We start from the raw sequence: 16,407 nt of genomic DNA, 5'->3' as shown, positions 1-16,407 counted from the left end.
TGATAGTTTCAACTGGGATTGCTCCATAAGTAGGTGAATGTCGCAGAAATCTGGAAGGATTTCACAAGATATGGAGCCTGAAAAGAAGCATGAACTTTAGTCAAAGATAAAATGTCCATGGCTCATTAGTGTTTCAGTCATTAAGTATGCATGGTTCATTAAGAGTTTTACAAAAATAGAAATGCATGATAATGTTCCATATCATGGGTTAGATTGAAATGGAGTGCACAAAGAACTGTGACAGTTCTTCTGCCAAGTTTATTATTTTCTTTGTTGAAATAGTTAGCCAATAACTTTACCCTTTATGAGCTACAAAGAAATATAACAGCAGTATAGTTTCAGTAAAAACCTGACTTCAATTGTACTAAAAATCTTTACTAAATGAAATATGTTTAACAATACTTTAGGTTCACAAACGTCATCTTCAGTCAAATTAAGTCTCTGTTCCTCATATGCGCCATAAAAACAGATTGTCCTAAAACAGCTTTTAGTAAAGACAGGTAAACACCAGAGAGTTAAATAAAAACAGCCGGTTAGATGTGACCACCCCTACAAGCTCCGGCCTGCGAGTTTCTGTTTTGGCATGGTGTTTTTGTGATGATGTACCAAATCATTCTTCATCCAAACCTGTAGGTCCACTGATATCCAAATAGTTCAACTTCGGTCTTTGCTGACCAGGCTGTTCTTTCCCATATTTAACTAGCTTGTCCATATTTTCTGCATCAACTTTAAAGAAGCTTTTACATAGTTTTTCTTCAGCAGTGGAGTACTGTGCAGAGAGTGGGCAATATGGTGCTTTACTTATTATTTTTAAAAGCTGTTTTCTGCTGTTTCCAGGTCTTTCTGAAGCACTTTGTGATTCCTCCTTGGGTTTTGGATAACTCTTATTATTATTATTATTATTATTATTATTATTATTATTATTATTATTATTATTATTATTATTATTATTATTATTATTATTATTATTATTCTATTGGCTCCTTTGTTAGAAATATGAGGAAAATTTAGTCTTGGCTGTTTTTTGGTGAAATTGTGTTCTTTCCACTTCCAAATTAGGGAACAACAGCACTAACTAGAACATTCAAAAAATTAGAAATGTAGTTGTAGTGAATATTATTAGTATTTGCAACTCCTAGAACTTTTTGTGAAGATCTTTTTGGTTTTCCCAATCATACAAATGCAGATTTTAGTTTGTTTCTTGACTCTCTGCCTTTTATTGCAGATTATTTTCTTCTTGTCATCAATGATTATTCCTTGTGTCATTTCATTTTTTACACTTTACTTATTTGTTTCGATTTTATTGTATTTATGGATTATTTGGGTTGTTGCCACCATTTGGTGTGAATTTTACATCAATGGACCCAAAAGAGAAAAATCAAGAAAAACATTTCAAATCAAGAAAAACATATAAATTATGGATAATAGAATAACTAATGCCAATGTTTAAATTATTTTCAGCTGCCAGAAATATAATGTCAAATCTAGCAAATGCACAACTTTAGCTTATAAAAATTATTGACAAAGAACTTAAAAGTTAAAGTAAACATTATAAATGTCAAAAGTAATAGTTTTTAGAGTTGAGTCGCGTTAAAGTTAAGCTGGTGTATTGCTCAAAAAACAATCTAGTTCATAAGAAACAAATAAGAAAAACGCACAGAGACTTAACACACAGTTAACATCTGTCATGTATTGGTTGGGGTTTGGGTTGAGGGTATTTCCCATCAAAAAGGGAAAATCTGTTGACTTTACATTGTCATTGGTGACACAATGAGTAATATTGGGAACGTAAAACTGAAAAACAGCACCTGTTTTCTGTTTTTTGTGTGACTGTGAAGGACAATAAGACAAACATAAAAACATTTGCCAACCAAGAAAAACAACATCTGCCAACTTTATGACCAACAAACACATCCAGAAATAAAGTTCAATTCCCTGACTACAAGTCACAATGCAGATCAACAGAAAAGGAATAAATTCCTTAAAACAATGGTCCTGGAACACATCCTATTCTAAATCATCCTTTCAAAAACTTGTTTTCAGTGAAAAATCCTTCAGGGGATATAGTTTCCAACTGCTGCGCTATGACTTCATAGAATCGCAGGTGCATATCAACCTGACTCATGAGGGGCACAATAGGCAACAGCTGCAACTTTTATTGCTTCATCTGTTATCAAAGACAAAAGATGAGACCTCTGATAATGAGGCAGAAACCTTCCTTTTCCCTAGAAACAGTGCTGCACATACCAATATGGAAATACCCTAACCACAGGTCACAGTTGTTATTATTAGATTAGCTTTGACTTAAATCTTTTCTTAGCAGCATTATTACAGCTTCATTTGGCAGATGATTCATTTCAGGCAGGAAATCGGAGCTGAATTCAGATTTGGAGGGGAAACGGTTTTCTCCTTCCAGTTCAGCCTCAGAGTAATTTATTAGTCACGTCATCTGTTGATTTTTATACTTGAATCAGTTTGTGTGTGTGTATACAAAAACAAGACAGGATTATTTTGTTTTGAAAAGCCAAAGAAATGGGTTGAACTGGGTCACAGTGATCCCTACACTGTAAAACATTTGAGCCGCATTGAGTTGTGTCTACTGTATTCTTAAGTCAAATAAATTTTGAGTTTTAGAATTCGAACCTAAATGTGTGAATTTATGAAAGTCAAACTTATAGTAGTAAATTGTGTTCACTTTTTATTAATTTTGTCAAATCTCCAAGAGTTGAATAAACTAGAATTTATAGGTTGGAGCTAAAAAAAAAACTGAAAGAGGAAAAAGACAGGAGTGGGAACTATTTCCCAGAATGCTTAGCGGCATGTTTTTGTCTCCTGAGATGTATGTGTGCTACATTGATCTGATTCTTGTGATTTATTAAGGCAAATGTTTATTTTTATGTCCTTTTCACACTAATTGTGTTTTATCAGATTGCATTGTGATGTTTAATAACATTCAGTATAAATTCTGTTCATGCAATTTGAAACAAGAATTTAAATTATTATAAAGTAAAATAAGCAGTTGTTTTAACTTGATATTGTGAGTAAAAATAACATAGAAATGTGGCTCTTTAACCAGGTGAGGGCAGTTTTTTTTTCTTGCATACTGTGAAATAATTATTTGGTTTAAATTGCTGCATTAAGTTAAAACTCACAATTCAAGATTAATGAACTTAAAAAACAATGTTTAGACAACTTGTCTCTTGTTGTTAAATCAACTTTATGGACTTTGTTTTCTGAGTTAAAACCAAAACAATTTTCTTGTTGACTTAAGTTGCATTTTCATAGCAGCAGGTGGACTTTCATTTTCAAGTTAAACCAACTTCAAATGTTTTACAGTGTAGTTATTTTTCACTAGATGTGCACTTCTGCATTGTTCAGGTATTTGTGTTTGCCTTTTGGTTTATTACTTATACAACATTTGAATATTAATAAATTAAGACGTTATTTTCGAATCATCTCTTTAATCATGTGGAGTACTTTTTCATTTTATCATTGAATTCACACAAAAAGAGTTTCTAACTTCTCATTGTGTTGTATTCTTGGAGAAAATCTAAATATATTTAGGAGTTTTCTGAGTTGCAGTGTAAAGAAGGACACAAATGTAGTATTTCAGGGAGATTTGTTGCCATCCAGACTCCCTTGGATCAGGACACCAGCACAATTCCAGCATTCTGGAGAGGTGAGTCACATGGATGGACAACAATAGCAAATTTCCCAACTCCTTGGGGGAACACAAATATGATTCCTGCTAAGTTTCTAGAGCAGCTATTCTTACAGATGACGTAAAGCGTTTGACAGGCCCGTATGTGTCATTCTGACCTCCACCAAACTGTACTCCTGCAGGGAATGGCTGCTTTGAAGCGTTGGCGTCACGATGTGTTTGTTGTAAGCAAAGTTCCTTCAGTGCCTTACTAAAACAGCTAGATGGTGTAAGCTGATTATCTCTACAACAATGGTAAGCAACTGAAATTTCCTGTGTTTTATAAGACATTTATTTGTTTTACAATTCTTAGAAAAAAAAAACAAGAGAGACACTTGAACTAGACCACTGGTGTCAAACTCCAGTCCTCCAGTCGCTGTCCTGCAGTTTTTAGATGTGCCACAAGTACAAAACTCTGGAATGAAATTACCTCCTCCTTGTGTAGATCAGTTCTCCAGAGCCTTGCTAATGACCTAATTATTTTATTCAGGTGTTGCAGCAGAGGCACATCTAAAAGTTACAGGACAACGACCCTTGAGGACTGGAGTTTGACACTTCTGAACTAGAAGGTTTGCATCTTTACTGCAGAACTTAAATGGTTTGAATTTCTCTAATACAAACCATGCAGTTAAGAAACATGAATGATTGTAATCAGAGCTGTCACATCCTCAGTACTGTGGACATCTTACAACAGACGCTGTAGTGAAATCCAGCCAAAGGAAGGTCAAGAAGGGATATTTTGAAAATTGAGAAACTAAAACTGCGGCTGACATTTGTTTGGCTGTCCTGAAGCAGAGGGCTCATAAAATAAAGAGATTTTTAACACATTTCTTGGATCAAAATTCCTTGTCAGCCATTCAAGAACTTATGTACACATTCCACATCCAAACATCCATCAGTATGTGGTGTAAAATCCCGTCTGTTAGAAAAGAATTATTTTCATTGTCTGTGATGAAAAAAAAATTAAGCCTTTTTGGGAATTTACCAATTAAATCCATCAAATCGGAGTGGTTATTTTGGGTGAAGAGTTCAAAGGCTCACATTAATGTTCTATTTGGAAAGCTCAGGAAGAAGGACAAAGCTTTGTGCTGCCATCTACTGTTTCCGTTTTTACCTACCTCTGAATCATTCTGGACAATGCCAAAAGATAAATGTATTGTAGTAAAGTGAATAGAGAAATTCTGTATTTAAAAAAACTACAGAATAAAATAAATGCTGTAAAAATAATGCAGTAATGAAACAGGAAAGAAATCTCCTCATATAGTACATTCTGAACACTCCCTAAGTTAACACTTTCATTCATGAATTATGATCCTTTGTCAGGATTTTTTTCCATTTTTTTATTTTCTTAAGGCATAAAAAAGGTAGGAAAAAAATTGTAAGAAAAAAAATATATATATTTTTAGGCGATCAATTGTAATTTTCTCCAAATACAAAGTTGTTATTTGAAAAATACATCAGTAGGTAGTATTGTTCTTTAGGGTTTATGTAATGTCACAATATTATAAGAGTCGTCTAGAAGGAGGGACAGGGTTGGCTGGCAGGTTTTTTTGTCTGTCGGCCATATTGGATTTAACAAAAATAATTTCTTACATTTGCAGCTGATGGCCAGTAGTTGATGGTGTATTTATGATGCATTAGTGTCCATGTCAGTGGTCTGTGTGCATTTATAACATAAAAATCTACGAGAAGCACAAAAAAAGGGGTTTTAGATAGCAGTCCAACGTAGTGGCCACTATGCATGAAAGGTTTAAAACATTTGTATTGTTTCTAAATGAATATGAACTTGTTTTCTTTGCATTATTTGAGGTCTGAAAACTCTGCATCTTTTTTGTTATTTTTGACCATTTCTCATTTTCAGCAAATGAATACTAAATTTATGCTTGGAATTTCAGAGACATGTTGTCAGTAGTTCATAGAATAAAACAACAATGTTCATTTTACTCAAACATATTTATAAAAAGTCAAATCAGAGAAACTGATCATTTTAAGTGGTCTCTTAATTTTTTCCAGAGCTGTAAATGTGTTGTAGTAAAGAATAGAAAAAATTCTGTTTTTAAAAAAACTACAGAATCAAATAAATTCATTAAAAATGATACAGTAATGAAACAGTTTAACTAAAAATGCACCAGAAATACTTACGTTTGAGTCAGACATCTTGTTTGTACACAAGTTTTGTTTGTTTTAGTTACTTTCCATCTGGAGATCAAATGTAGTAAATAAAATTATCTGCCGTCTTTAGCGATTTATATCCACCTCTGATGACATTTTGCTGCCGAGCACAGAGTTTCGAGACTTAATTAGGAAGTTAAAATAAAATCACTAAGCACAACACAGGAGTTGCTCACTCCCGATTAACTTTCCACACAGACGACCACGAGCTGTTACTAGCGTACACCAGAAAATATGGCAAATTGGCTTGCCATACCTTGAATCACACGTGCTCTGTACTTTCCACGTGCGGAAAGTTCACGTAAACATCTGTTTACTAATTGAAGGAACCCGTATGCTATTTTTCAAATAAGACTTGCAGAAACTACAAACCCCAGTGAAATGTATTTTTAAAATATTTTAAAAGTGATCACCGTAATATTAATTATTAAACTTAATTTAATAGATATAATATTACTAACTATTGCAGTTAAATTCATATGTCTGAGTTTAGCTGTTTTTTTAAGTTAAATGTAGAAATTATCTTTTAAATCTAATCTTATGAACAGAGTTCTGTCATTAAATATAAATATATGTATATGTTCCTCACTAATTTACATCACGTCTATATTTTTAAAAAGAATTGAAATTATCCGTGCAACAGACGCCTGTGACAAAGACAACCTAATAACAAGCAGTTGTATTTTTTTTCAGAGGGATTCGTTTTAACCCAGTTCTTTATGTTTTCATTGTATTTTCTTCCAACATGTTCTCATCTTTAGGTTTTTCTATTATATCCAGTTTTATTTTGAAAGTGAGTACAGGAAGTTGTATGAGTGATTTTCCAAACCTGTGCGCGTGTCCTCAACGTGGATGTAACTTCTCTAGACAGGTATTATACAGAAAGCTTTTATTGTAAACAGAGCCAGTGTCACAGTGTTAGCTCTGTGTTTATGGCGTTAACGAGAGATTTTTGAGCTCGTGCTGGTTCAATGAACGTGCGCGAGTTTAAAAACAACGCGGTTAGCATTAGCCTGTTAGCTCACGGAGCTAAGTTTGGATGCTGGTATAATAACACGCTGACATTTTATTTACAGCAGTTATTTTATTTTCACTGAAAATAGTTTTGCTCTAAAATTATTCTATAAATGTGAACTAGCATTTAACGTAGTCTATATGTTCAAAAAATGTTGCTTTGTTCATAGTTTATATTTTTATTTTAATAACATTTTAGTATTATTATTTTCTTAATCTTGTAAAATTATCCTGTCTTTACAGTATTTCACTCTTATTTTTATATTTGGCCAGTAAAGGATATTTTTGTTTTCTTATACAGTTTCTAAAAATATATATATATGATGCCTCAGACTATAAGAAGTTAATATCTTATTCATATAAAGAGTTTTATGTGACAGCCACCTTGTGTCTTATACTGTCATGCAGAGTGACATAATCTGCTTGGAAACACTTTAATTGGCTTCTCAGATGGACAGAAGCTCACCAGATGATGATAAACAGAACCCGCCACCGATGGAGGATGCAGAAGAGATGGAGGTCACCATGACAACTCAGCTAGAAAATCTCCTTGTGACCAGAGAGGATGCCATACAAACACAGGCAGAGGAAACAGAGGGGCTCCCTTCGGTGTCTCGGTGTGAGAATGAGGACTCAAACAAGTCTGTCCACACAGACACTTCAACATCACATCTACCAGAGATGAACGACCACAACTTGCCATCAGAAAACGAGGGGAAGGAGGTGCAGGTCACTATGGTAACGCACGCACAGCATGTTTCTGTGACCCGAGACGATGCCACTCCAGCAAACACACATACGGAGGCAGGTGAAGCAGGAGCTCTCCAATCAGCAGTAACGCTCCCTGTGAGCTTTGTACGTGAGGCTGGCTGTGTGGATGAGGAATCGGAGGATTCAGACAGGTGTTTACATTCAAACACACACAATGCACTGCAGAAACACAAAATATTAAGTATTTCTGGCTTAGTGTCTAGTGATAATACCTTACTACACTTTTTGTAAAAGTGACTTTTCAGCAAGATACAGGATAAGATCTTATTTTAAATAAATAATTCCATATTGATGAACAAGTTCTAGTTCCATTGGCAGATTATTTCAGTTATAACATGGGAAAAATATCTTGTTAAATAATCTGCCAATAGAGGTAGTACTTTTTCATTGATATTGACTTAAAACAAACACCTATATCTTGCTTAAAGGTTACTTATAAGTTTTTGTTTTTTACTTGGTAAAGTTTTTTTTTCGCAGTGTACCTGCTGATCATTTGCACCGGATTGGACACTAGAAACTGTAAAGAAAACCGATTCTAATATTTGTCTTTTCCCTTTACTAGTGACAGTTCTTCATCTTCTTCCTCATCCTCCTCTTCTTCGTCATCCTCCTCTTCCTCCCCTGCCCCTGTGTTTGAGGACGTTGATGAAGGTTTCAGCCAACCAGCCCCTGTCAAAGCTAGAGATGAAGTCTTACTTGAGGTCAGTTTGTGTTTTATAAAGTTAAGAAGTTTTTGTGTTTGATTTTAACTGTCAAACTTCAAGTTTGCTAAGTTATTTGCACTAAAACCTGAACCTAAAATACTTGGTAGGATTTTATGCCTTTGCTGTGTAAATGTTGTGTCACACTAATTTTAAGGGAATATTGTTGGAAGAGTTAAGCCGGTTCATTGTTAGCTGCATCATTTGTTAGACGTTCCCGTTTGTGTGCAGGAGCTTCCAGCTGTGGAGGAAGTCAGTGTGAGTTTACCTGAGGAAGCCGAGCTGCAGCCGGCGGGAACAGTCTCCAGTATCATCCAGCAGCTTGGTGAGTGGACTCCCTGCTGATCAACGCATCCTCAGAACCGCTCCGTCGTTTAACTCTGTGTTTGTCCTCTCAGTTATTATCCAGTCCCTGAAGAACACGCCTGCTCTGAATGAGGACAGCATCCTGTTCAGGTCCGACAGGGTGGCTGTGGGAAAGGTGAGAACATAAAGTCAGACTGAATTTAAATCTGATGCTTTCGGCGTCCTGATAACGTTCTGCTGGTGTGTTTTAGGTGTTTGAGGTGTTCGGCCCTGTGTGCAGTCCTTTGTACGTTCTGCGCTTTAACTCTTCAGATCAGATCAGCAGCAAAGGCCTGACTGAGGGATCGACTGTTTATTTTGCTCCAGCACTCAAAGAGTACACAGAGTACATCCTGACACAGCAGCTCAAACTGTAAGGACACGCATCCAGCAGATGATTACCTATGTAGAAAACTCTGTGTGCTACAAAATAATGTTTTCCACAGTTATAAAGGATCTGATGCTTCCTGGAAGAATGACGATGAACCACCAGAAGAGGTAATCACAGCTCATGTTAGGATCAGTTTCTGTGGCTTTCTAGGTTTAGAAACGCTGTTTTACCTCGTGTTGTAAACCATCTGGCAGTAGCCAAACCTTTGAATCTCTCTTTATATTTATAAATATCTAAATTTTTATGACATAATGTAAGTGAATGTAGAAAAATACACAATGTGGATTTTTCTTCTTTCTCTTCGTCTCCTGCAGGCTTTGGATTATAGTGATGATGAGAAGGAGCATGAGGCAAAAAGAAAAATAAGGAACAACAAGAAGAAGGAAAATGGCTGTGCAGGTACTCCCACAAACATAACTCTGTCATATGATGTCAGAGAAACTTATCTCCTCTTTTTTCACTTTGACAGTTTTGGTGTCGTCATTCATTTACCTTTTATATATTTTCATAAAATCAGGAGTTTTATTAAAAACAAAATTTTTCTAAGCTGTGTTTTGCAATTCTAATGTTTCACACACTAATGCAGTGATGATTGCAGATATTAAAAAAACAAAACTATTTATAAAATATGCAGCAAAGAGGTATATTTTATGCCAGCTCGCATCTAAATCACATTTACTTTGCAAAAGGAAGAACAGTTTTTGTAATCTTTTGCAAAAATAAAGAAAACTTATATGAGTAGGAGTGTCACAATTTTGCTAGAAATTATTGCAATAAATTATAACATTGTCATTTTGAGACCATTTGCTGTAATATATTTGATAATGGCTTGTTAATACAGGTTTGCCCTCCCAAAAATAATAAACTTTAATTTTGAACTGGAAGACATTTTAAATATTCAAAATAAAACACAACAACCAAAAGCAATAAATAAAAACCAGACACAACCAAAACTTTGTATAAAATATATTGTGATTTCTGTAAACAGAATCACTCTTCAAAAAATATTAATCATCAGAATGAAAGTTATTGAGCTCTTTTTAATTTATTATGCGATTAATTGCTTATTGTGCCCGGCTTATATATGACTTACTTTTATTTTGAAAAGTAAAACTATTTCACTTAATTTTATAAAAATGTACATTTAGATAAATCAAAAGAATATAAAATAGACTAAAGATGGGAAAAGGTGATAAACCTAACATGGATCTATTTTTAAAAAGGCCTAAAAGTGAAAAACTTTTTAAATTTTTTTCCTCTCTTTCAGATAAATCCAGTCAGCAGCAGAACCCCGACCGGCGGCCTTCCCAGCCCCGACACGCCAGAAACCGAGTCCGACATCAGCAGCCGAGAAATGCGCCGCCGCCATCCGCCCACTCCTACCCTCCACCTGGACACACGGACATTCCTGCTGCATACTTTCCTTCCCACTCCCCTTATTTTCCTCATCCTCATCATCATCACCCTTTCTCTCCACCCAGCTTCCCCCTCTACCCTCCTCCTCCTCTTCCTCCAGCGTTTTTCAACCCATCTTTCTCCCCGTCTTTCTGGCATCCAAACTCCGTCCCCTATGTTGACTTCCCTCCTCCTCCGCCTCCTCCACCGCCACCTCATCCCCCCTCACCACCTCACTAACACACACACACATTCCCTAAGTTGACAGGGTGATTTTTGTTCATTATAAGGAATATGTGATTTACTTTCAGCAGTTTAGTGGCTGGTAGGCTGTAAATCTTTTGATGTATAAAATAATCAAAAAACAGTAAATCACTTGTAATGGCTAATAAAGCTGTGAGCAGCTTTTTGTTTTGATATTTTGCATTTTTGTTTTTTTTGTTTATTTCCAGATATAAACATTTTTTAATTAAGCAGAACATTTTCTTTTAGGAGTGCACCGATTTATCAGCCAGCCAGTTTAGGGATCAGGGATCGGCTGATGCTTGTATAGGAAGCCGATCTTATCCTCTGATCTTGTGTAACGTTGCAAAGGTCAATAATCAACGACTTTCCTCTTCTGCTCTGCAGGGAGAGGTTTGTCAGTCGCCCCACTGTTGCCAACGTAGCAACTTTCTTTCTCTTTTTAGCAGCATTTCAGGCAAAAAAAAAAATTGGCATTGGCCAAAATTGGAATTAGCAAGTCAGATGTTTCAAAGATAGGTGATCGGCCAGAAAACTGCAATTGGTGCACCTTTATTTCTTTTTTCTGCCACTTTCACCTCATTTGCTCATGTAAAATGGGCTTTTGGGAATTGATCACCTGGAGACTGTGAATCCTTATGAACCAAGATGGCGCCGCTCACTGTGACTGAAAGCTTAGAGACGCATCCACCAGCTCTGAAACAACTTTATTTGACCTTTTTTCATCTCTTCACACCTAGAAAAAAAAATCAATCTATCTCAGCTGTACTGTACCTAAAATTTTGTTTAGTATTTGTTTAGTCCAGATTTTAATTCATTATGCAGATAAATACCACAAAAATGTTCACGTTTAATTTAATTAGAAATTTTTTGATGATGTTTAAACTCTGTTTTTATTATAACCAGGCAAATAAAAATTATACAGTCATATTTTCTTACTGGAGATTATTGAAAATTATTTTAAATCATTGTTTTTTTATTGTAAGCACGAAATAACCAAACTACAACAATATGAAATAACAAAGCAAGGGAGATGGACAGCTCCCGTTTAAACCACATTCACCACCTTCAAAGTCCTGCGAAACAAAACAGAAATACTTTCTTCCGTAGTTAGTAACTTTATGAAATTGTTCTAAATGAACCAGAGCTAAAGGGAGCTCTTTAGTCTCATTCAGGTATTGTTTATTACAGTTGGTAGAAGGAGTTGCATCTGAAAACAACTGAAACAGTGGCGACCCTCAGGGGTGGACCAGTGGGGGCCATGAACCCCTCTTGATAAAAATACTGGTCTCCTCAAAGAGTCATAATTATGCCTTGAAAAGGCATCTTCTTTAATGAAGACATGATTGTTAAACCTAATAAATAAATAAATGCACAAATAATTTTTTTATTTCATTAGGTGTGCCCCTGAAACATTTTCCGTTTGAAAGATTTCTGGAGGTGCCACTAACTGCAGAATTACAATAACAAACAATTAGTAGGCGAGTTCTCCACATTTAGCATTGCAGGACATTTTAGATGCTTCTTATTGAACATTTCAGATTCATGAACAGACCAAAGCGCAGGTCTGTAATATTTTTCAGATTTTAATAAGACTTGGTGAAACGAGTGAACTCAGTGTTTGTTGATCGTCTGGAAACCTGAAAACTCCAGTCACATTATCTATTGTAATCCTTTACACTCAGCTTGTGAGCCCGACATTATTTTGTAACACTGTGTTTTTGTAATCCGTTCATGTCATCCTTAAACCTCAGGAGACTTTTTGAGTTAGACTTTTTGTTCCCCATCAGGGTAGCACCACGTCTTCATTCACATTTATTTCTACTGATTTCAATGTAGTTACTGTCTTTGTTGTTCTGTTCTTGTAACTGTGATATAAGAATATGTTAAAATGTTAAACTTTTCTTTCCCACAAGCCCTGCAGTTTGTTGCTGCAGCCATAATTCAGTCATTAATTGAATAAAATGATGGAAAGCTAAAATTCAAGTTACTGTTTAATCCAATTGTAGTTTAATCTGTTTTCAGACTTAACATGTTGCACCAGATGTCTAAAATATAATTTCTTGGTTGAGATTTGTTGTGTTTGTTTTTTTTTTCTTTTTGGAGATCTGAAAGTGGATTTGAAGGAAATAGTTCTGCTTGTTTGGTGAAAGGAATTACATAAATTATCTGCTTTTATTTCTTTAAATTGTTTAGGACAACAATATGAGTTCTTAACCTACAAAATTAGGTTTGATCTTTAGCAACAATGTTCAACATAACCAGCACTGACAGAAGCTAAAGCTGCTCTATGCAACTTTTATTTTTTTTTTTAAATCTACATAATTATTATTGTTAAATTATCACTATAATATAAGACAGACGACCTGTGAAAAAACATGCTCCCAGTACTCACTGCTGAAATGCACCGCTCCCTGTCAGAAACAACCAATCAGCGCCAGGAGGCGGGGCTTAGTGCTGTTAATCACTTGTTTGTTATTCCACATCTGGTTCACCACAACACAGCCTGCCACCAGTGCTAAGGCTAGATAGCAGAGCCACTGATGACGGCAGGTCAACAGTTTTCATGGAACGATGAGTTGTTACTACATTGAGTAGCATTGATTGACAGCGCTAAAACCCACCTCCTGACTCAGATTGGTTGTTTCTGACCGGGAGCGGTGCATTTCTTCAGACAGTAATAGCACAGGGAGGAGGTGGAGGAAATAAAAAAAAATTTCATAGATTATCTGTCTCATACTGTCACAACATGACAGTTTTAACAAATATGTACAAAACTTTTTTTTTCTAAAGTTACATCCTGCAGCTTTAAAGAGTTGATGATGTTAAAATTGAAGCTGTTGAAAAGCAGTCTTGGGAACTAACCAGAACAGTACATCTGCATGCACCATGTTGTCCTAAACTCTGATGTGAAACTCACACCTAGCAAGAAACATACTGTCAAACTCAGCAACACCCAAATTATGACGTCTTTTTAAACCACAAGTCTTTCCTGAACTGTCTGAGGCATGTAGACAGTGACCTTCACTCACTGTGGCTGAAGGTTGGCTCTTTCATGGCGGCACCGCTTGTTTCCTCTAACTATGCTAAGGTTGAGCCAGTTCTTTAAAATGCCTCCCTCCAATTCACATTCAAATAAAACTAGTTATTCAGATCTGATTGCATGCATATTTCAACAAAACATCAGCTTGTACTTCATATCACTTCACATTTATATCGTTTGATCTCACTGTTAAACGCATCTTTAATTGAAATGCATCTTCCTATTGTTCTTTTGAAAATGTCAGTTCCTTTTAAGTTGTATTGCTTTCTCTTTTTCCTTTATTATCCAAATTGTTGTTGATGTGTGTATTTTTGATTTGTCAGTGTGCTGCTGCAATGCCTGATCAGGTCTCCCTTAAAAAACAGCTTTTTAATCTCAAGGAGACAAATCTTGTTAAATAAAAGTTAAATACAAACAGCTGCTGAAAAGACTAGAAAAACGTGATGTAATATTTCAATGCGTGCTTTTAAAAGTCAGCAGGAGACGGGAAGTGGAGAACTTAGGCCTGGCAGTGTTGAAACCAAACACTGGAGTTCTCATATTAACACTTAACCTCACACAATACCAAACATGCTTGCAGTGAGCTGCTACGATGCTGTGAGACTCGGCGTACGCAGCAGCATGTTCACAGGCTCAGATCATAATTAACACGTCCTGACGGTTTTCTGCAGCAGCATTCATCAGCATCAGGGGTTAAAATCAGACTGTTGCCCTGATATTTCCTCCGACACACCGACTTCAGAAAACAGCTTCAGAAAAGACTGATGTAATAAAATACACTGTTAACACAACAGGTCTGCAACATGTGGCCATTTGGACATTTCACAGTGGCTCTTAATAACTTTGGCTTTATATGATGAGCAACCATCTAATGTTTTAATTTGTATTCTGTAATATTCTTAATGTGTATCTTTCTTAATTGTTTATTTTTTAATGAAAAGGATAAAAGAAATCAGGTTTGGTTCAGCATAATTTCTGTTTTTAAGTTGGTTTCTTGTTTGTTGGTCCCTGGTATATACCATTCAAATTATGCTAAAAAAAAATTCTCAACCAAAATTTCTGAGTTTCATGAGTAAAATTCAAATAAAACTAGTTATTTTATTTAGTTATTTTTTAATTTAGGCAGAATTTTTTAATATATTTATCTGTTGACCTGAAAATTTCAGAGTTTGAAAAGTCAAAAGTTTTACCTTTTAATGTCTTAAAAATGTCTTAAGATTTTTTCAAAACATTTCTGAGATTAATCTCAAAATTTCCAAGTTTTTTAGAGCAAATTTTCTGAATGTTCTGTTGAGACGCTTATCCAGGGTCGCACGTGTACTCATGCACATACAGCTGTATTTCACACATAGTATGTTTCATTTATGCACAGAGAGCTTTTGGAGGAATGAAACTTGACCTTGCATGTTTCACTTTCAAACAAAAGGCTTTCTGTAATATTGAAACTTACACTGACGCCATAATATCAGGTGACTTCTAGGCAGACATTCCTTAGGTGACGTAGTTCATCAGACGACCAGTAAGGCGTGTCTTAGATATAAAGAATGGATCGTCCGTTTTTGATCAGATGCTGTTTAATCCCGGTGTATTCACGTCACAACAAATTAGTCTGTGAGGGTAAGCGTCTCTTTCTTTTTAGCGCTAAAAAGAATAAAATAAGTAAAGTCTGATTATTTGTGTCGGCTGATTTTCTGCACGTGTGATCACATGATTCCGATTCATCGATAATACATATAGATCAATAGTTCAAACTCAGAAATTAAAAATTTCCTTTCTAGAAACCTAACCTGAAAAAAATCAAAAAAACAATTTTCTAGGAAATTTCTTGTTTCTTCCAGAAAAATTCTGAAATTAAGTTCAAAATTTCTGAGTTTTTTTGGCAGACGTACTTTTTCTTTTTTTCTATCTCTAACGGCCTTAATTCAGCACCATGCATTAGTCTGACATCTTCAAAGAATTTGTCTAAATTTTTGGAAGTATGAATCTACCTTCAATTGCATCTAGTTTTATAATTAGTAGTAAAAAACTATTTAGAATATGTAATCTTTGACTGCTTTGAACTTATAATGTTTCTTGTGTGTAATATCATTTTAAAAACAAGCCTGGATTCAACCAGGACAATCTAATTACATTAGCAGCGCCTCAAGCTCGAGTCTACTCTAAGAAGAACCGATGCCCTTTGACCCCTCCTCTCACGTGTCGCTCCATCTATCACCTTACATCGTTGCAGGCCGTCTTCCCTATCATGTGCCTCCGTTTAGACTCACCCCTGAATCAGCGCTCTGCTGCAACCAGAGACCCTGAACTTGTGACTCATTTGTAAAAAAAAAAGGGCTATCCCTAAATGTTTCCTGACTCACTGACTAAAACAGATGATTTTAAGAGTAAACTGCAACACTAAGAAGATTTTAATTAATATAGGTTTTGTATATTTTATAAGTGAAAAAGGTAAAGTATATGCAACATGTGTTGGCTAAATCTCAGTTCCACGTGGGGTGAAACATTCTCTTCGGTGTGCATTTCTCTCACTTTGGGGGGTCGTGAAAAGTGCTGTCATAAAATCAGAAAGGGTAAAAGTGAGAATATGTGAAATGCCAGAGAGGGGAGGGAGGAAACAGAACCAGTGAGGTCA

The 16,407-nt window shown here is 35.5% G+C and overlaps 2 protein-coding genes across 4 annotated transcripts in view; one reads left to right on the top strand and one right to left on the bottom strand.

Moving 5' to 3' along the window:
* The window catches only part of vegfc (vascular endothelial growth factor c), a 58,098-nt gene extending 52,014 nt beyond the window's left edge, over positions 1 to 6,084 (bottom strand). Inside the window, exon 1 of the mRNA XM_044113996.1 lies at positions 5,843 to 6,084. Coding sequence (XP_043969931.1) covers positions 5,843 to 5,857 — 15 coding nt within the window. The 5' untranslated portion in view covers positions 5,858 to 6,084. The remainder of the gene's footprint in view (positions 1 to 5,842) is intronic.
* naf1 (nuclear assembly factor 1 homolog (S. cerevisiae)) overlaps positions 1 to 10,906 on the top strand; it is a 67,837-nt gene extending 56,931 nt beyond the window's left edge. The window contains exons 2-11 of one of the 3 annotated variants that reach the window (XM_044113992.1): positions 3,614 to 3,679; positions 3,844 to 3,955; positions 7,337 to 7,788; positions 8,220 to 8,358; positions 8,590 to 8,683; positions 8,757 to 8,839; positions 8,916 to 9,076; positions 9,150 to 9,201; positions 9,409 to 9,493; positions 10,362 to 10,906. In XM_044113992.1, coding sequence (XP_043969927.1) covers positions 3,953 to 3,955; positions 7,337 to 7,788; positions 8,220 to 8,358; positions 8,590 to 8,683; positions 8,757 to 8,839; positions 8,916 to 9,076; positions 9,150 to 9,201; positions 9,409 to 9,493; positions 10,362 to 10,729 — 1,437 coding nt within the window. In that variant the 5' untranslated portion in view covers positions 3,614 to 3,679; positions 3,844 to 3,952 and the 3' untranslated portion in view covers positions 10,730 to 10,906. Of the gene's footprint in view, positions 1 to 3,613; positions 3,680 to 3,843; positions 3,956 to 6,635; positions 6,744 to 7,336; positions 7,789 to 8,219; positions 8,359 to 8,589; positions 8,684 to 8,756; positions 8,840 to 8,915; positions 9,077 to 9,149; positions 9,202 to 9,408; positions 9,494 to 10,361 lie in introns of those variants that run through there. The other 2 variants (XM_044113991.1, XM_044113993.1) reach the window with 2 other exon arrangements.
* Positions 10,907 to 16,407: the final 5,501 nt, after the last annotated feature.

This window comes from Gambusia affinis, linkage group LG04 (genome assembly GCF_019740435.1).
Source record: "Gambusia affinis linkage group LG04, SWU_Gaff_1.0, whole genome shotgun sequence".
In the NCBI taxonomy this organism is placed as follows: domain Eukaryota; kingdom Metazoa; phylum Chordata; class Actinopteri; order Cyprinodontiformes; family Poeciliidae; genus Gambusia; species Gambusia affinis.
The sequence above is the reverse complement of the archived record's forward strand: the minus strand, read 5'-3'. Positions and strand labels throughout refer to the sequence as shown.